At 39.3% G+C, this 21598-nt stretch overlaps 1 protein-coding gene across 2 annotated transcripts in view; it reads left to right on the forward strand.

Annotated features, from left to right (window-relative positions):
* serp (chitin deacetylase-like protein serp) overlaps positions 1-21598 on the forward strand; it is an 82852-nt gene that overhangs the window by 15992 nt on the left and 45262 nt on the right. For both annotated transcript variants that reach the window (XM_071597715.1, XM_071597716.1), the window contains exons 2-3: positions 19172-19308; positions 21245-21394. In XM_071597715.1, coding sequence (XP_071453816.1) covers positions 19172-19308; positions 21245-21394 — 287 coding nt within the window. The remainder of the gene's footprint in view (positions 1-19171; positions 19309-21244; positions 21395-21598) is intronic.

The following is a 21598-nucleotide window of genomic DNA, read 5'->3' on the forward strand; positions in this document are numbered from 1 at the left end:
CTTGATTAACCTAGGGTCATGGTAAATCGGTTTAGATAACAGAAACTTGTTATTTCTGGCACTAGACAATTTATTCATGTATTGTTCAAGTACATAATGATGTAAATAAGAGTTTTTCTGGGTGTTTATGCCTAAGGTTGATACCAGCATAAATTACCATTTATTACTTAAAAAGCGTTTCCACGAATGCATCAAAAAGCATTCAACTTTTCCAAGCAGTTTATTCATTCCCTTGGTTCAATTACTTATGTGATAATCATTTGCGATTGCTACACAATAAAATATATTTTGTTTTGGAGAAACGTATTCTGAAGATTTTGTTAGGTGTGATAAAACTATAAAAATTCACTTTTTAGTGTCCACCTAAAATTTTCTATCCGGCCAATGGTAATGTTTGCTGTATCGCCTATTTGATATCCTATTTGAAACTCTTTTAACACTAACACAACCATACACACACACTTGTGGATGAATTCTTTTTTAAATGAAAGCGATTCACTGTAGATTTTAAAACCATCTGACCCATAAGTCATTGAAAACCTTAAGTAAGATGCCGAGGGCTCCGGATAATGCACAAACAACACAATCGTATTCCGTCCGGTGTCACGGGACATTTATTACGATCTGGGTGTGCGTTCCCGAATGCAGTAAGTTCCCTTCCTTTCCGTGCAGGCGAGATCGTTAGATTGCCTGATGTGTGACCAGACGGAAGCTATATAGGTCAAGGCAACGCGGGGCCTACTCGGAGCATGCTCGCGAGGTGTCCGACCCCTCGCACCTTAACGCCTCTGGTGCAGTGCAGAGAAACGCCGAGGAGAATTAACGACTCCAACGGCCAATTTTAACTTAGTGTCCCGTTTAGCTCATTGAGTTGTATAAATCATTTCAAAGAGTTCCGTTTGTATAGGATTTAGACTGATTAACTGACCGAAATTACATATAATATAGCGCCACTTCTAACGGATTGAATTAATATTTTGTCGGAATTCAATGCTCCAAAGAGGATATTAGACCTTTTTCTATCAATAAAAATGCGAATGGGATAACTCTCAAATTGACAAATAAACTACGATTCAATGTATCAAGTATAGTTGACATGGTAGAATAAAACAAAAAATAATGTCATCCCCTTTCGGTCATGAATAGTTAATATTTCACCTATCTAGTTCAATGCCTTCGACCGCTTTCATGGGAATAATTTCGCAGGAATATTTAATATCGCAAACCTTAAATATAAGACCTTTGCTCAATAGCATTTTCTGTACTCCTGTCAAACTTATGCATAAGCATTATATTCCGTCATGATACTCTCATTTTCTTCAAATATTTGGCATTTTTGCATAAATATAGGAAACCTTACATGTTATTTCCCAGTAAATTATGTATATTCAATATATTTCATCGCATGGATTTTTCGCGATACCTTAACCAATGCTATGAAGTCCAGCAATGTGTATTCAGAGGAGGTCAGCACAAGGAAAACTGCACTGGCCAGATGACATATTACATCGTTGGAAACCAGTCCGCCCACCGTAGGCTGGCTGACATGCACCAAAGTGGTGGAGATTGGAATGTAATTTGTTGGCTACTACGCCACCACCCAGGGCTGTCTCTCAGGAGCTTCTATCCCAGGGTTCGCAAAATTGCAGTTTAGACGTAAACCAATTGATTGACCAAGTGAATACTTATGTCAGAAACACTCGAACAAACTACCAGCAATCATTCACTTATCTTTTTCATTTTTCTATTCAAGCAGTGTTATTAATAACGTTTCATGTTAGAAAAAGATAATTTCTTCCTTATTTTCATAATGTAATCTATAAATATCCCTTTTGGCTAATAGATAGTGACTTAAAATACTCCGAAATGCGACACCGTTTCAGTTTCCAGGGTAATACAAATTGTCTGGATAAACATTTATGTAGTATGAAATTGAAGTATTTCAACGCAATATTATTCTCGCGTCAAACTGATGTTTTTGAAACATCCAAAATCAGATGACTGCCGTTAACTTTCCAGGAATTCTTTTGGAATTACTCATAGTTTTCTTAAGATGCTCTCCCTCTGGCTTTCTTTCCACTCTCATTACTTCCTTCGAGGCATGAGCGAAGGCTCCACCTCTCCCTCCCTTCCTATACTCCGTTCCCGCCTTCTCATAATCACCCACTTTTCTTGAACGACGTGAATGACCTCACCTATCCCTCCTATTACGTCCACCATCGCGCCACTAGGGACATTAACCACAAAGACCGTAGTTCACACGAAAAATTTCCATCTTTACTAGTTTTATTTAAAAATATATATATTATATACCTTTCTGCGCTTCAGAAAAACCACGCGATGAGAATTCAATACCGAGTTAAGTGTGTTGAAGTAAATTGAATTCGAAGGGATTTGAAAATGATTTCCAATCCATCGTTCAAAAACATTTTGATGCTAGACGATGTGGGAAAGTTTTTCGAAATGAATTTTTCAAGCGGAAACTTTTCCCCTCGCGATAGTAACGTCTCATTTCGGAAAAATGTTATGGTCACATCGAGCTCTTTCGTACGAGAGACTCGGATAGGGGAAATGTTTCCTTCTCCGATGGGGTTTAATTTGTCTTTATTTGCACATCAAAACCATAAGAGTCATCTCTAAGGACCATTTTTGAGGAAGACAGGAAAAGGATACGAGGCTTCGAAATGGAGACTTGGATGATAATGTCAAAAATAAAGAAGTGATTAGATTAAGTAGGTAATGAGGGAGGATTGAATAGGGTACTCGAAAGAAAGAACTCTGATCAACTAAATTAATGAAATTTTAAGGAATGGAATAGGCCAAGCAATACGAAGGAAATTTTATAGAAAGAAAGATGTTTTATAAGATACGATAGAAGGAATAGGGAAGAAATGGGATTGAGAAGCATCAAAAAAAAGGTATTTTGAAGAGTACACTACGGAAATATGAACAGAATAATAGAGGATAGGAATAACTGAAGGAATGGTATCTAGGACCCAAAAAAACAGTAAGATAGGAATTTTATGGTCTTAAGGCTCATTTTCTTGACATTTTATGACCACTAAATAAGTAAAAACCATATACCAAATGATCCCTATATTAGGGAAATAAATGTACTGATATAATGTGCACACTTCAATCATTTGGCGAGATGTATCTATGAGGACGATATTTCTAAATGGTGATCATTTTTCCGATCTGGCTCTACCCTATAGGTGGGGTGGGCGGGTTGATCCCAACGCCGGGTTTCTCCCAGCCATTCTATAAATGCCCCCCCTTCGCGCCCTCATTCGTCAACCAAAAGCCTTTTGCAGACGGCACGAGTGACCTCAGCAGTTCGGTGCCTTCCACAATAACCGCTAAGCCGGAGGAGGACGGGAGGGGGAGGGATGGGGCCGAAGGGGAAATCCCAGTGGGATTCGCGAGGGAAAGGGGAAGACATTTTTCGCACCCATATCGATGTTGAGAGCGGAGGGTGGGTGGGGATGGGGAGGAGGGGAGCAATCACATGCGAGAGAGCATGTGGCCGTTTGGCGAAAGTAGGCGTCGTCGGAGTCGGGAGAGTCGTCGTGCGCTCCGCGACTGTATTTTTCTCTGCCATTTTCGAGCACACACACGCGGAACGCCTTCACAAACCCGATCTCTCGCGCGCGGGTGACGCAGTCCCCCGAGAAATTCGCATGGGCATTAGTACGGATATTTGCGGTGTGCGTATCCCCGTATGGCGGGCGTGTCGAATCTCATGACACTCAGGGAGGTGATGGCGCCTCTCGGCGTCGCCTGCGAGAGGCGCCGGCGAGACCGGTGAGGCGCCAACTCCGCCCTATCCTCCCAGCCCCCCTACCCCCCACCTTTCACTCGCTTGTCCGCGTCCCGCGAAAAATATCGAGATTGGCGCGCCAACACCTCCCTGCCTCGGACCGCGCAAATGTATTTATTCCTAATGGGAAATGATGAAATGCTAGAGCGGTCTGAGATTTTTCGATTCTCTGGAATAAAAGGAAAAGTTTATAATCTCTATTTCATTCTCTCTTGTGGGCCGTCTCTTTACTTAGTATCTCATATAGCATCTTCTCGTACCTACGCAGAAATGCTATATCCATCGATTTCAAGTCCTTTCCCAAGAATTTCGAGTCCTCACACATTATAAGAGGTAATATAAAAACAGAGAATTCAAGCGACAATTTGTTTTTCTAGGTAAGGGCAGAGCTCATCTGAAATTGCGCCCTACTAGTGAAACACTACCCTCACTAATGTTCCGCGCGCGCAATGAGTAGTAAATAGTAGGCCTAAAAAAAATGAATTAAGAAAATTCATTATTTAATTGAAGTTTGGCAAAGATAATAAATTAACTGGAGATTTCAATACTCGCTCCGTAAAATTAGCATAAATGCTGATTATATTGCACAATTTAGATAAACTTTGCAATTTTTCAACTAATTTCAAGATTCCGTTAGACTTTCACGCCGAGGAAACAAAAGAGGTATCTATATGATTTCATAATTCATTCAAATTTTTGGCGAACAATGACAGTTGAAATTTCCTGCGACCACAACAGCAATATTTAATCGGTATGTGGCTTGAGAGAGCTAGATAAACTAAAGTAATTAATTTACTTGAAAAATATTTTGGATTCTCGAGGTGCTTATACGTATCTTTTTACGGCAACGAGCACAACCTGTACATAGTCGACGTTGGATGTTCGTCTCCCAGTTTACTCAATACTGAACGGAAAATGGTTGTCAATTTAACCATCTCCACATTTATTAATGGTTGTCATCGTCTCTTAATTCCTAAGCGATTCAAGTAATTGATTTAACTCAGCAGAGCACTCATTGATTTGGAAGAGTATGGTAGAGTGGACCATTTTATTTGCTAGAGAGAGTGAAAATCCTATGAGAATTCTCCACCGCTCTTTTTCCAAAAAAAAGACGAACCTTATAGTATCTACTAATTAATTGGTGCAAAGCTCTATATTTAGTGTGTTGAATTTACACATCAGGTTAATTAGGGCCCTTAAATTCCTTTCACTGTTCCATCTGCAGTACCCCAGGAAGAACTGGTGCCCGAAAGAAATTACACAGCTTGAGCCAAGATGAGGGTGTCCAATGGGTCATCGGAAATCATACTCAGACAGACAGTAGCCTAATACTCTAACCACTGGAAAACCACGCATGTTTCTTTTATTAATTTTAAATAATAATAAAAAGTAATTACGCTAATAGTTTTTTGATAGAGTGAAGAAGATATGATGTCCTCATCAAAATCTCATTCCACTGTTAGGAATTAAATACCATATCCAAATGTGCTCCGAGTTAAAATTTACAGACAGAATTCAATAGTAAAACAAGGTCAGTGTAGAAAGAGGAGCCAATATTAGTGGGAAGTGTATAAAATATTTCGATATAAATGAAATTTAACTATGCATTCCTGCAAGAATATACAGACATTTATTTTAGATATTTTCTACGAATATTAAAAAAAGTGATTTTCAGTCAAGACGAATACCGGAGCGTATTGTAAAGTGAGCCTTAGTAAACCACACGAAGCAAATTGGAAGCGAGATAAGGACGAAAGATTCCAGGTATCCCCGCATCCAGTCTTCCAAGGCGAACGGGACAATCCATTCATGCTAAGATAATAGGTGAGTGTCATTCGTGGTCTTTGAAAACGTCCCTTCCTGGTAATGAGCAATGGGCTAGGGGAACAAAACGAAATAATTTATCCGCTTCTTTCACCTTGGTACCCTCCGTATAGCTATTATGACCTAAACAAAAGGAAAGGGAGGAATAGTGGAAAAATAGGGTCTAAAGACCACTAAAAACAGTTTGATGTCGAAAGGAATGAAATAAGCCGCTGTCCCACTGCCAAGTTTGTAAACGCTGAAACGAAAGTCTAAATTTGACTATTATAATAAAAATAAGTTCCCTATTTCTTTTAGGTAGGTTTCTGAAGCTATAGCAAATGCATCAGGAAACATTTCAACATTTACGGCTGCTGAACAAATCAGAGGAATGCAAATAAATATCCACGTCCTTATTTCAATTTCTTCCTTTCGCTCTGTCGAAAATGTCTATTCCAGTCACTTCCTCTTCCCTATCGGTCGATTTCCTAACAGCGGCTTTGAAAAAAAATTACGTAGACTTAGGATCGGGGGTTTTGTAATATTAAAGGTTGTTGAAAATCTCTTTCAAAGTATGGCACAGATGGAATGTGTCGGAAATGTAAAAGGAACGCGTGACGTAATTTTATCTGCAGGCAGTGACGCAATTGCCTCCAGGTACTTTTACCAATGACTTTTAATAACGAAATTAATTCGTCATTGCATCTTGAGATCAATTAGTACATTTAAAATCGCATTAAGGGTCCTCTTTTCTTTTTTTTAATGCATAGCGTGCAGATCGTAAATAATTTGAGAACCTGGTGGGTTAGTTAGAAATGTAAGAGGGGAAACGACTTCATGGGTGATTTGAATCTCCAAGTTTCGAGCAATTTTAATTATCATGGTTTTACTTCAATTACTGTGAAAATTCTCATCGCTAAATGCGTATATTATTATAGTTAAGGAAACCAATTATTTAGTGGAGGCACTCCGACGCAGTTGATAGTTGCTACGTCGAATAGGGCGTTTCCACGCATAGATGCGAATCTCAAGACTTGTTATAGGAGTTTTATTATATGCTCTTTCATATGGATTTGATTTTCTTCCATACAATGTACCAAATGGGTCTTCTCATTGTTCTGAAACTAATGACAATGTCCTAAGTTTGAAATTAAATTAGGCGCTTCGGAACAATGCCCATTTAACATGAAGTATTACGTCATCGTGATTTTAAAATAATTCGTTCCATGAAGTTTACAAATCTGTCCTCTCATAATAAATAATTAGCATTCAGAAATGCGAACAAACAATTTGGATCATCGTCATCAACGGCTAACTAGTATCAGTAATTATAAAAGGCCAATGCCGACCTGACTTTGATTGAAGATATTTTGAATGAAGACCTGTCCATCAATAGGCTGTAAAATTGCCATGTAAACATGAAAAAAGTATATATGTATAAATATATATATATATAATATGCATAATAATTTTTACAAAGTACATTTATGCAAATTTAACTCTCATCTCAGGCCTCAGAACTCTGGAAATTCCAACTCGTAAGAAAAAGAAGAGTTTATACCTACCTCCAAGCATAAACTGGGTCATTATTTCTTCCAAAGAGCGAAAGTCAATTCATTTGAATAAAATAATACGACATGATCAAACTGGATTTCAGGATTTTTTGTTAACCTTTTCCAAAATTGGGAATACATGGGAAGAATGCGGAAACGAATTACTGAAGGTGGTGTATCGTCCTTGATTGACCAGAGACATTAAGAACTTTCGAATTTCATTAGTTTCTGTACGGCGAGTTCACTAATTGCATCCGATAGTTTACAATCCGAAGACTTGTACAGTAGAGCCTTCAATTATTTTCCGTGCTAATGCTTATTGCATTAGCTAAGAAATAATTGTGCGCTTGATAAATGCCATTCATTCTTGAAGGTTTGGTTGATATCCTCAACTCCTTCTTCCCGATACTTAAGACTACTCCTAACCCATGAATTATATCGGTTACTTCTTGAAAAACATTTTAAATGTATTTGTTTGTGCTTTATTGCATAAATTCAAAATTTCATGACCCTAATTCATAGTCTGTCACCATATAAAAGTTTTTTTTAACATTCCAAAACCCAGAAAAAAAACTTCAAAGCACAACTGCTACAATTTATACTGCGAATCATACCCGAGTCATTTTTATGCCACCCACTTCCCGATATTAATATATGAGCAATAAAGACTGCAGCAGTTGATAACGAATTTCGTAAAAATATGTAGATTTACAGAGTTTGTAAAACCATCGAATTGATCGAACTCTCGGAGATTTTGTTGGCGGGACTTTCAAAAGTGGAGAGATACACACAAACTTTTGCTGGGTTCGTCCATTGGCAAATATGACGCTCGTAACTTGGAGACATCCCGTTCTGCAAGAGGCATTTCGCAACTTCTTCATCTGCCTCCCCCCCCCGAACCCCGGAGCAACAATAATGTCATTAATTGCAATGCGAGGCCGGACGTCGATGTAACCGATTAACGCTAGTGGGGTGGACATATCCCAAGGGGCGGGCGGTTTGAAGGGTGTGCCGGGGGAGGGAAAGGAGGAAAGGGGCGGGGGCTGAGTCGTGGGGACACAGGGTGGCAGGCAGGGCGTGTGCCTCCGAACACCGCCGGCGCTCCGGCACGGGCTCCCGCCCGCCCACTCGCTGGAATTCGGATTTGAAAGTGGAACGCCACAAGCGCGCTGCGTAGGAATTCTCCATCTCCTCAATGCACGTATAACCCCTCCCTCCTTCTCTCTCTCTATCTCTCCCTCTCCACATATTTGTATGGACTTTCCTCGTTCTTTCTCTCTCACTCTTTATCTCCCCAAGGTGGTAAATGCTCTCCATTGTAAACATTGACGCTTGTCACCCCGTAACTTGATCGAGTATTAAGTCCTTGTTCGAGTTTTACCCCATGGCCTCAATTTAGAAAATTTAAAACTCGGAATGGGAAAGCAAATAAGTTGATAATTGGTATTTTCAGATGGGTCACTCATCCCAAACTCCTATGACTAAGATGGCCAAAGTGCCTTTCCACAGAAAATGATCAGAAAAAAAAACAGCGCTTAGACTTCTTACTTCATATCTACATACTTGTATATAATACCGTCCTGTAGACACCCTCCGCTTCGCCCAATCTGTGTGATTTTAGAGGTAACAGATCTTCCTGTGAAACCATGAGCGGCACAGAAAAAAAATTGGCCACCCTTATTACTCTGTTAATGTGTAAGTATTACACGCCGTCGTGCTTTGTACTAGGTGAGATCGACCGTCACCCATCAACCCAACAGGTTTTGCCTGAACCTTCAGGTTTGATAACTGTTGTTGGATGATAGATATAACGTCGAACGCCGAATACGCAAATTAAGTAACGACGCATCGCGCAATTATACTTTGTTTTTAAACCCGCATAGTAGATTTGAAGTATTATTTCTCATTAATGATGCTTCCTTTCAGTTTCAAGTGCTGCCGAATCTAACTAAGATGAACAAAAATACATCAAAGTTCCTTTCACTGTGCCGGTTGTGGTTTCCCAGGAAGACCTGGTACCCGAAAACTCACTTAAGCTATATATTTATATATATATATATATATGTATATATATATATATCGGGATTATTACTGGGTGAACTCTACCATCACCTACCAAACCGACCTTCGGGTTGATAACTGTGTTTATGGTTGTATATATATATGTAAAAAAATATATATATATATATATGCATATATATCTATATATATATATATATATTTATATATATATATATATATATATCTATATATATATATATATATTTATATATATATATATATATATATATTCTACGTAAATTTTATTCGGAACGGGAATTTCGGAACCGGGCGTGGGCAGTGGAGAAAGCTGCGAGTCGATACAGTCGTATGACAACCTTAAACCTTACACATTAACCGAAACCTATACGTGCTAAATCTCTCTATCCTTCCTCACTCTCCCTTAATCTATTTATTCTCCCGTGTGTAGTAATCTGACGGGAAAGCGCAAAATGCATAAATAAAACAGATTGATGACTCCCTTTCAAACTTCCTCGCCTTCGCGAGAGTCCCCTTCCCTGCGCTGTACTCTCTAGGGCATCATAGCCGATGCACCCTCACGATCGCCCGCACAGCCCCCGGTCTGGGTCGCACCACGCGGGCGATCCCTTTCCACACCTCACCACCCCACCTGTACGCGTGACATTGCATCGGGCGAGCGACCTAGATCACGAACCTCCACCGCGAATATGCCGCTGCCACGCTGACCCCAAAACTCCAAATCCAAGCTGCTAATCCCTCAAAAGGATTCAAAACCCCCGAGGCAAACGGAGAAAGAGAGAGAGAGAAATTCGAGATTAGGTATTTAGTTCCGCGTGTGGATCGTGATCGGAATATGACTGGGGGGTTTTTGATGTGGGGAAGTTGGGGGGGGGGCACATATCCGGAAAATGGCGCATGTGGGCAAGAGGGAAAGGATAGGTGGGCATAGAGAGGCGGGGACGTCTTCGAAGGACGGGATGATTTTTGAGCGATGGAGGCTTCGTCATGATCCTCAGGAGTCCATTGTTCGAGATGGTGGCGCTATGTATCGCCCCGAACTCTCATCCTGGCTCCACTGGGGCGCAGAGTCATTGTTGACAATGTTGATTCGAGAAGTGAAAGTGGTCGAAAGTGAACGTGGTGGTTCTTGCGGCTTCGCCGTTGCCGTTGGTGGGGAGGGTAGCAATTGCGGAGTCTTTGGGAACTCGGGGTTGGTCCGGGGGGGGGGGGGGAGGGACGTAAAACCTTTTATAAGGTGGGGGCGAGCTGCCGCGTTGCCCTCGACTGAGAGACCGGAGACCCAAAACAACAAGCGAGAAAATTCGCGTGGCGACTCTCACCTCAGCGGCCACCCTCTTGACGATAATCGAAAACAGGGTTTAAAGAATTTTGGCCGACTTCACGAACGGTCTTGTAGCTCCGGTTTTAGGGCACTGGGTTTTATTTTTTTTAAAGGCTGATTCCAATGTGCCGTTAGCGACGATCAAAACGCATCTCAACACTTACTGCCAGGTTTATTTTCGGACCAACCAACCGCAATTCCAACGCTCTCATGTTTAAAAAAAAAAATACCACCGCGGTGTCCGGTGTGGTTTACGAATGGACCATAACTCTGTTTCTGGAGCACTGGGTCTTAAAATACTAATTTATATCAGCTTTAACGGTGACCAAAAGCCTTTCAGTGTTTCACTGCAGTGTTTATTTTTAGATCCACCGCGGTGCAAACACTCTTGCGTAACTCTAAAAACTGCCACGTTACTCCGTCTGGTGCATAAAGCCAGTTATTATGCTTCCATTTCGTAACATAGGTCGGTCATGTTGTAAATTATTCCGTGTCAGAATGCAATAAAAGCGTTTTGTGCACTTGGAAATTGATTGACTTTAGTTTATTTGAAAGAAATACATAAGTAAATATAATTCCGAAGCAATAAATTCACCAGTTGAAGTTTGCTATACGGGCACACGCACTTGGTAAACAGTTTGATACAATACCACAATGAATACACGCAAGTATTGCAATGATCGTTTTTCTACTAAATGGTTTGGAAATTAAGCATAATCCTTGAAACCGTGGTCAAACTCAAGTGATATATAGTGTGTATTACTTGCATGGTAGTCTAAATGGAGCTGAATGCTATTGATGTCCCAGGGTTTGATTCCGGGTGACGCCTTAAGGCCCCGTTAGTATCATCCAAGCTCTGTAATGTTTCGGCAAGCATCTTGCCGGGAAGCCGCAGGCGACAGATCGAAAAAGAAATCGCTCAGGTAAACTGGCACGTGAATTTTATATACCGTGCCTAGTAATAAGTGAGTTGTCCCCAATCCAACTTTATTGCTAATGTTTATATCGTATGCAACGTAAAATTTATTTCATATTTACTGTTCAAAATATCCGCTAAAACTTCCGAACAGGTACATAATAGGTATTTAAGTAATAATCAACGATTATTTAAGCGTAATGTTTATAAAATACCTTAATTTCTATGAAAAAAACAATTTTGCACTAGAATATATCCCCTGAGACTAGGATGGAACTTAATATAAACGTAAGATTCATACATAAGATTTCATCTTAATTTGAAATTGTTTGTGCCTATTTACTATACTACCCACAAAAATAGCGGTGTAACGCCCCTGAAAATTTTTTCTATGTGTGCGAGTTTCAAAATTACGATCATAACTTATTTTGATGAAATTTTCTGTTCGGGCTACCTCGGCCTCGACTCAACTACTTCCGTCTCTGTTTCAACAAGGCAAATTAAACAAAAACGCGCAATTGAGAAATGTATTTATCTTGAAAAATCTCACGCATTCCATATCGAAAAATAAAGTTAAAGATTTTAATTAAAAGATCCAGAAACATAGAAGGAGGCACATTACAGAGGACGAATTTCTACGATCTACGAAGAATTCTGTCATATTAATTACGAATACGGTTATATTTTCTAAAACATTTAATCCGGGAGATTACGCGCTTGTTTTCACTCGAGGGAACTGAATTTCCTGATTGTGGTAAGCTGCTACGATTTCTCTATTTTGATCGGCAACTCAAATTTTTAGAAACACGCAAACTGAGTGGCCATCCAGGATTAACCGTGGTAAAGAAGAAAATACCTTTTTTGTCTCTAGAGCCATTACATATGAAAATGTATGTTGATTGACCGCGATGACTGCCATTGGATAACCTTTGATTCACAATGAATTCGATACTACATACTGTTAAATAGAATTGACGCCAATGACTTTTTTATGTTATAAATAACTTTCCATCAAAAATGTCATAATTTATGTACCTATAGGTTTAAGAGTGATTTAGTTTTTGTCTCGTTACGAGGGAATGCTTGAAAAAATAGTAAAAACAGCTATGGGTTCACTACACTTATCGACCCCGTAGTTATCTCAGAGCGGGTCCTAATTTCTACGTAACCTTCTACTCTCTTGTTATGTCTAACTAATTTTTAGAGTTTGAGTGCATTTACCTTGTTTTTGTACACTTGGTGATGCATATTCGTCCAGTTTCTTTAATTACGTTCTCCTTTACGACTCATATCTCAGGGGAATGATAGGCTTCCAAAAATTAATCCTTTCGATATCGAGTGTAATAAAAGACTCGTAGGGTATCCCCTAAGGTTGTGAGAGCCGAGTAGAGGAATTTAGGGAGATTCGTGCTGGAATAGGCCAGAGGGGTCGGATGCGACGGGGATGGAAAGGGTGAGGAGTTGGTTATACATTCCGAGATGTGGAGGAGTGGGGAAAAATGGGGTCGGTCGCGTTCAGTAGCCGCCGTGCATTGCTTTCTCGAGTGGCGTCTTCCTCTTCCACATCAGACACGCACCCCTCCCCTCCTGTGCATCCCGCTTCCAGTGAGTCCCGCCCCTTCATCCCATCCATCCCCCCCTCCCGACGCTCCTTCCCTCGGCTCCTCTTCTTCCTCCTTCCCCAACACTTTCTCCCCCACCTGCCATCTTTCTCGGTCCCCAAGGGTCTCAAGGTGAAAGTACGCCGAGGAAGTCTGACTCTCTTGATGCTAAGACGCTTTGGGATGACTTCAACCCAATGCACTGGGTCTCGTCTCCGCACCAAAAGTTTCCCCGAGTTTTTCGGCCAATTTGGCACGGAATCGGTGTTCCGATGAGCTCAATAGGGGCAAACTTGCAACTGGTTTCTTCGGAAACTGAGGGAAAACCCTATTTAGATATACGAAACCAACTAAAATATTCAGAGATTATTTGGTCCCAAATCCATCTACGGGAAAAGAGAGTTCCTGCTTGGATTTGAAATTATTAATACCGTAAGAGCTCACGTGGGAGCGAGAATTTTGTTTTTTATTATGATGACCGTGCTGTGATTTCACTTCTACTCCATTGCTATTTCATTGGCAATGGAGTTTCAAAAATATCATAGCATAAAAAACCGTAGAAGTTTTTTCAAATGGTTAACGTAATGTAATGTTAATTTTCGTAATCGTATTTTTTCGTACTTATTTAAATTGCGTACCGATTGAGCAATAAGATAATCAATTGAGATTCAAATGAATATGTTTCCTGAGCAAGTTCTCCAAACGTGATACAACATAAATCATTCGTGAGTCAAGGGCCATTACAAGTATAAACGAACCAAAGAATATACGAGGTCGGTATTACATTTTGTACCCAAAACAACGGTGAAGAAAGAACCAATAATTTCAATTTGAAGATAACTCCGATGCAAAATCAACGAATTCATTTCATATTGTTATCAATTTTTTTAATACGCAAGAAACAGTTTCACGCTGCAGATTCTACAACATATTTCTCTTAAATCTGTTTCATTGCAAAAAATCCGAAAATCAAATCACTTATTATTTTTCGTTTTCCAGAAAAGTGCAGGTACTCAAATCCCTCAATCTCTCGTTTCGCGCTAATTCGCCGAAATATAAGTATCTTGTTTCTTCTTCACGATTTGGGAAAATATCGTTCAACATACGGCCCAAGTATTTCTCTCTCGTTCCCAATCGAACAAGGAAATTGACAAGTGCCGTGAGAGGAGAAAGAGAGAGACAGGGAAAACGATTTCCGTCAATCTTCAGGCAAAGTAGGTCCAAGGTGAAACGGAAACGCATATAACCACAGTCCTGCTCTAAGTACTCTACCTTTTACGTCTCAAAAATGGCACCTTGCAATGCTAATAGCCCGCACACATACCCACTTTCACGCCCAAATTCGTAAATAAAGGTCATTTTCTACCCTCGTTTTCTTCAAGTTTAGCCACTCGAGTATGGCGAATGCGTGCTCCAACCTGAGGGCGTGTTACGAAGAACGGAGATTGGTGAAGAATGATACCGCGTCAACCACGTTCGGAATGGAAATGGAACGCGTCCCAATAAGCAAACCATTACGAAAACAAACACGGATTCACACGTGCATCATGAATGTTGATTAAAGAGAAAATAAATTCAAGTGGATAAGCAAATTATCCTTTGTAATCGGCGATTACGCGTTCCCCTTTATATAGCCAAATAATGCTACCAGGAAAGGAGAATTGAAATGGATAGGATGTGTCACGTATGCTTTCTATTGTACCTCGTCATACGCTTCTAATTTTAAATGGCTGAAACTTTCCGATATCATTTTAATGGCGGGAGATTAAGATAATAATAACGTCATTGAAAATCGGGTGGCCAATGAACAAGTTGCTGGTTCGCTAACCACCCATACGCGGCACATCAGATCCATTTCAGTCATCCTTTCACTTAATTCAGCTGCTTTTGACTCATATTTAGGTGTCACGATCGGTATTAATCCAAAACCCAAAGCGAATGCCCATACAAGTACAAATATAAAGGGGCCATTACAATTTATATCTCGCTTATTAATATGCGTGGATATAGTACACATTTTTTCCTGCATTTCATTACGCTATGTTAGAATTCTCGAGGTCTATAGTACATAATAATATTATTTGCTCGCGGTTCATCCATTTTCAAACCATCCAAAATATCTAATATGTACTCTTTAATCAGGTCATAATAACAGTTTAAGATTTGGTAGTTCCGGAAATGTGAGGGACAATGTATATCAATCATAGTTCACTTTTAACTTAATACAATCAATGTAGTATTTTTGCGTTTATTCAATATCCCAAATATTTTCTCTAAATTACTTATTTACTACTGTATCAAAATGTATTCACTTGTACAATAACGATACGGGTCACTCCTATAGATAACCATGACATTAGGTTGAATAATATTTTCCTATGAGCAGCCATATCTTCCCCGGTATGCCAAGGACCTCAATAGATTACAGCATGAAGAAAATATCAGCATTCAACTAATTTAAAACGCACGCCAAGTTTTAAATCCGTAGGGTAAAATAAAGAAATCAATCGCTAAATTTTTTTTCGGTGAATCGTTGAAGAGGACAAAAACTTTTTGCATCTCTTTTGATTAACTACATCTTAAATCGCCATTTTTAAATTTTTTTAATAATGATTTTCTCACTCACTCATGTATTACATCGAACATTTTGAAATTCCGCTCGAGGTTTCCAAGCTAAATAAAACAGTTTCTGGCGTTACTTGGTGGAAATTCTTCATATTGAAATTAAATTTAAAATACTTCGCCTTTCCAAATAAAACATAGTTTAATGTGGAAAGGCGAAGTATTTTAAATTTAATTTCAATAGTTTCCAAGCTATTTCACCACACGAGAGAGATTGATGAGAAGACTCTCTTTACTGTAGTATATGGCACTCAATGAGACCGACTCGAGAAGTCAATTTAGATTAAAGCTTCGCGTTAATGAACATTATTATTATTTTTAGATAGGCCGCTCCGCTCTTGTCATGGCATTTGCCAGGGCGTCTCGCGGAATCCGCAAAATCTCCTTTAATGCTTCATTCGTGCCCCGGCTTCCCGCGACCGTCGCGATTGCCTCACGTTGAAGCACCACTCCATGCGGCACGAAGCCGCCCAGTTTACACTCGGTGCACGCGTGGGGCGTGACCCCCGAGGGCACGCTCTTTATTAACTCCGGACACGCAAGCCTCGAGTTATGCTCAGGTCGACCCCAAAAAACAAAAGAGAGGTGCAAATCGGCAGGATGGGGTGAGGGGAGAAGTGTGATTTCCCACCAACCACCCTCCCTCCCCCCTCCTCCATGGTCCCCTCCCTCCTCGGTCCGGAGGTGTATTTCTCATCAACCCTTCTGCCTCCCTCCCCACTCCTCCTTATGGCTACGCCGTCTTCTCAACAATACTGTTCGAATTAACGCCCATCCGTGTCTGGCCCCATTCATCGCAAACTGTAATTCTAACGCCTACAAAAATCACATCTAAATAACCCTCCCTACTCGGAAGAAAATATAATTGATACGTGGCGTAGATAGGAGGTATTTTCAATTTTTGTGAACGTTTCCGCGAAATGGTTTTGATGATTCTGCACGGAAAGTCATCCACTAATAACATTTTTAACACAACAACGGCGTGATAGTCTACTGTTTTGAGGTGAAGAGATCAATTCGTTCACTGCCCCATCTCGGGTCCAGCGCGACCTTAATGACTAGTTCGTATTCTCTAATTGTCGACCATAATTAATACTTTCTCTTTTTGACGCTCAAAGACACGTTTCCATGTTTCTCATTGTTTGCACATATTTGTAATCGTCTTCCCCGATTCTCTCGATTCTCTTTATAAATTAAAGAGGTTCTCCTATGAGCCTGGGACAATATTGGCCAGGGAACCTTAACGGCACCTAAAGAAGCTGAAGAAAATCCGGCGAATAATTATCGAAGGTTTTACATACTGGCCTTTCGGGAAAAGGACAAGTGGAATGTTAAAATGTTTTGAAATAAATTTAAATCTAGCCGTTATATTTTGAGGGAAGAAACATTAAACATTTCATAGCATGTGTGCTGCATAATAATGCGCATTAGCGGATGACTCCGCTAAAAGTTACTGCCGCGGCATCTCCATAGTTTCTTTGAATTTTGCATTTCATGGTACTCTCTCGTAGTACTTTCATAGTTCTACTAATGCCTTTCTGTATAATAAAAGGTAAAATATTAGTATAATCAATACGTAATAACGGCTGAATTTATTGCATAAAAATATGTAGGACCAATTGGGGAAGTAACCCTAATTTTGCTGTCCTAATCAAAAGTGTTAAGCATACAATGTTTTCAAGATACCCTGCTGCTAATTTTCGAGACCCACCGACAATGCGATAAATATATGATCCACTAAAATTAGTGAAGCCATATAAAAATTGGAGATAAAAAGAAAACTAATTAGTTCTCTATTGAGAAAAAATACTCATTCTATTACTTTATTACTCGAAATGCTCCAATTATCTCTCATTCCTGTATAATACATGGAACACATATCAATAACGCTAAACGTACGGAATACTGCTCTGGTAATATTTTGTAATAAGTTTGGAGTAAGGACTTTCATTAATTTAAGATGAAGTGATGTGACCGTGAAGTAAGTTTTAAGATCTACTCATGACAGCCTTACGACAAGGGAGGGTTCACTAACGAATTACCCTCTTTATTAACTATACGCTTACTCACGAGTCGTCTTTCGCGGGGGTGTAATGTTAATCATAAAGGGGGCTACATTCCAAATATTTTCACTGAGGAATTGTAAAAGTAGAGAAAATTAATTTTTCTAAAAAGATCCTCGAAAAGAATAATCGAATCGGCAAAAGTATCGCAACAAAACAATCGATACATTTCAATATCGAAACTATTACGTAGCATCGAATCGATTCATCGCCTATTGGTAAGCTTCGATTTTAACTGATCATAGTCATATCGCCCGCCTCTACCCCTAAACTTTCAATATCAAGGTCACAGCGTCGTAAGTGTGCCCACACTAGACTCTCTCCCTCTCTGTCTCCATTGAGAGACGTTGACCAGCAAAATTAGTCTGATACATTTGTAGATATACATATATTATTCGGGGTGTGAGGTAAGTGTCAAGGAAGATGAATCGGTGTACCCACCTATTCGACGGTGGTTGCTCGCGCAGTGAATACGAAATGTCTCCGGAACGAAACGACTACTCGCACGTGTCGTGGAAGTTCGAGGGAAATAGGAGGGGAGGTTTTGACCTTATATTGCTACTACCCCCTCTTCTCTTTTGTGTGCCATCACGCGATGATGTATCGCTGTTTGCTTATCAAGTTAAAAAAAAAACTTCTTCCCAACTTCGCTTTACTGTTCCTCGTGCACGGGAAGTGGTAATTCGCACTCATTTGTACGTTACTGCTCGCGCGAGAGCATTAATTTTCGTCACTTTTCACCGTCGGATTTCAAGAACGACAGAACTCCTGAATTAGTCCTACCTTTTGCCTTTTTTCTGTTTCTTTTCGACGGTTAAAAATGGCAAGCGGCAACAAGTCAAATATGACCTTTTGTTAAATTTAAATGGATTAGCTAAGGGATTTAGAAGTATCTATTCTCGTTAATTGAAAAATATGCTTCCTGGTACACTTCTCCAACGGTAGATTACGTCAATATTACCGTAATTACTATGTTCGGTCGGTATAAAAATAGTGATGTCTGGGTAGAAAATGTTTTCTGAATAATGTTATTTTCCCAACTAACGGCATCTTATATTGTTCAGCGCATTCGTTTCCAAAAGAAAATGAAGAAAAATAAGATTTTATACAGAATTCAATTGACTTGTAACCGTCAAAGTAGTGAATTTAATTTTCGCGAATCAACTGCTATGTTTTGTCGATGATGACCGTCAAATTCGTTTAGTTTCCATCAAAATAAACCATTTTCTTCTAAATAGCTTACGGCAGACGATGTTTATTTGAAATTCTATGCTTGAGAAAAACTACTTTTAGAACTTTAAAAAAATGCAACAATTAAATATCAACGATACCTCCTAAAAATGTTAGCACTCTTCATTTTGTAGCAATTAAGTTAAGCGACGATGATACCTCCATAATCTCAATGGGTATGCTTTTTTCTCTTCCGCAGCATCTGCACAGGAGGAAGCAAAGAAGGAGGACAGCTTCGAGGTTGAGCTGTGTAAAGACAAAGACGCGGGTGAATGGTTTCGGTTAGTCGCCGGAGAAGGTGACAACTGCCGTGACGTCATCCAGTGCACATCCTCGGTAAGTAAAATCTAATGGCATATCCTCCGGGGTTTGAATTCCTCAAATCGTGCTCTCTAACTCCGTGTAATTTACGGCTTTCAATCTAACTGGAAATCTTAAATTTGACAAGCATGTTTCATTCTCAAATACAACTTAAACATGGAAAGTTCAGTTAAAATTCTGAAGGCTCCTCCAAAATAATGAAAAAAGTTGTGATTTTTGTCATTGGCATATTAATTTCCTCCCTTTTAAATAATAGTGATATAACATGCAATTCTCAAATTTAACTCCTCCCTTCGTATGATATATCTTACCAATCCCACAGGGTAAGATGAAATAAGTGGTAATTGCGAGCTCAAACTACATATGTACAGCCATCGAAGTGCAGGCACAATTTATGTGTGGTCCTACTTTGAATCAGTAAATGATTCCTTTAAATATTGATTCCAACTAGAGCGCAAGTGAAGAGAGAATTAATTATTCAAACGTTCTGTCGTGGGCCTCTTTAGTAAAGTTGTATCTATTTCAAACTCAATAAAATCCCTATATCAAATTTCTAAACAACATCATCTTTTTTTAACATGTTATTCATGTAATTAATTAATTGTACTCGTCAATTGGTAAGTGCATTGTGTGACCGTGATTCTGATTCAAACATAAACATTTTTCGTATCCTTTCATTTATTCTAGCAGACCCGTTACACCTGTAGATTAAGCTAACGCTGAGGCTGCATCCAAACTTTTTGGTCATCAACAAAAATTCAAGAAAATGTTTAGAAAAGTAATTAGTAGTCAATTCCATACACTTTAAGTATTTATTGAAAAAGTGTTAGATTATGTGAGTTTAGTCATCATTTTCCTATTAAACCACAAATAGATTTGTTACATCCGTTATCTTTCCACCTGTGTATTAATCTCTCCGAAGCGTTACGTCCGGAATAAATGACATGAGATCATAAATAGTTTCCGTTCTTATCTTCGTCTTAATTTGATACCCTTAAGCTGCCTTCCATAACTCCGTCATGTAACGAGATAGAAGAGCTGCGTGAGCCCATAAAAACCTAAAATGAATAGCTTTAACTGGCCGTTATTAAATTGCATCATTAATTTTGCATCACTAGAATATAACTAAATTAAATATTATGGCTGCTTCAACCTCTTGGAAACTTTAATGGGACATAATTCGTCAGCGTCATATTTTATGTCTTGTATTAAAGTGATTATAATATCCCCGGATGAATCATGCTTGTCACTCGAAAATAAATCTTAACATGCTTTGTATTTTATAATTCTTTTGAGTCATTTTCTTGCTCATTAAAGCCGTGAATTGTGTATCATTGAACCTTTCGCTTTCATATTTATTTTACGGTAAAATTATTCCCTTGTCAACCGGTGTTGCAGAAGTATGCGTAGTTCTCAAATTTGGTAATAAATTCTACCACGTATTTTCTTGATTTTGATTCCTTATGATAAAATTACCTGTCCAAACAGTTTTAATTTAATCGTGCTGTATAACAGTGGCATAAATTGATATCATACTCGTTGATAAAATTAATTTATGGCAAAAATATCATATATCAATTTCTGTGCCAGCAAGTTTTTCTAAAGGATTTTTTGCTAGTTTAAGTCACAGAAAAATCGTTGACCTACACTCACTGAAATAGATCTTCTAATATGATGTGAGGTCAATTATTGGTAGTATTCAATACTTCGGACAAAAAATGTTCGATATATTTTCCGTTCCAAGCATTGGGGTAAGCGTGTTATTTCAGGTCATAATTACATTTTCATTTCCATGAAACCAGTGCTTTTAGCTCCGCAAATCTACTCGGGGTTTTAATTTTTTTTCCACGACTTCGTGTAGGGAAACGTGTGAATTCAACCCAAATAATCACCCAGAAAATTTGGTAGTAAAATATATTAAACTATTTCGTCACTTCCTTCTTTTTCCCAGGGTCTCCAAGCCATCAGGTGCCCCGCAGGTTTGTACTTCGACATTGAGAAGCAGACCTGCGACTGGAAGGACGCCGTCAAGAACTGCGCCCGAAAGAATAAGGAGAGGAAGGTCAAGCCCTTGCTCTACACAGACGAGCCTCTTTGCCAGGTAAGAAATCGAAAGAAATCAAGGTTTCTGCTAACTCATCTCTGCCAGGAACCAAAACATAAAAAAGTTAATGTCTTTCCTAGACATTACCATTGAGCAATTTCTCGTGAAAAAGTCCGCGTGAGTCATTGGAAAAAACTAAAGACCCCTTAGTGCCTATATTCATATTCTGCCTCGTTTTTACTGTGAGACCTTTCGGAGACA

This window comes from Hetaerina americana, unplaced genomic scaffold, assembly GCF_022747635.1.
Source record: "Hetaerina americana unplaced genomic scaffold, ioHetAmer1.1.p SCAF_9, whole genome shotgun sequence".
Taxonomy (NCBI): domain Eukaryota; kingdom Metazoa; phylum Arthropoda; class Insecta; order Odonata; family Calopterygidae; genus Hetaerina; species Hetaerina americana.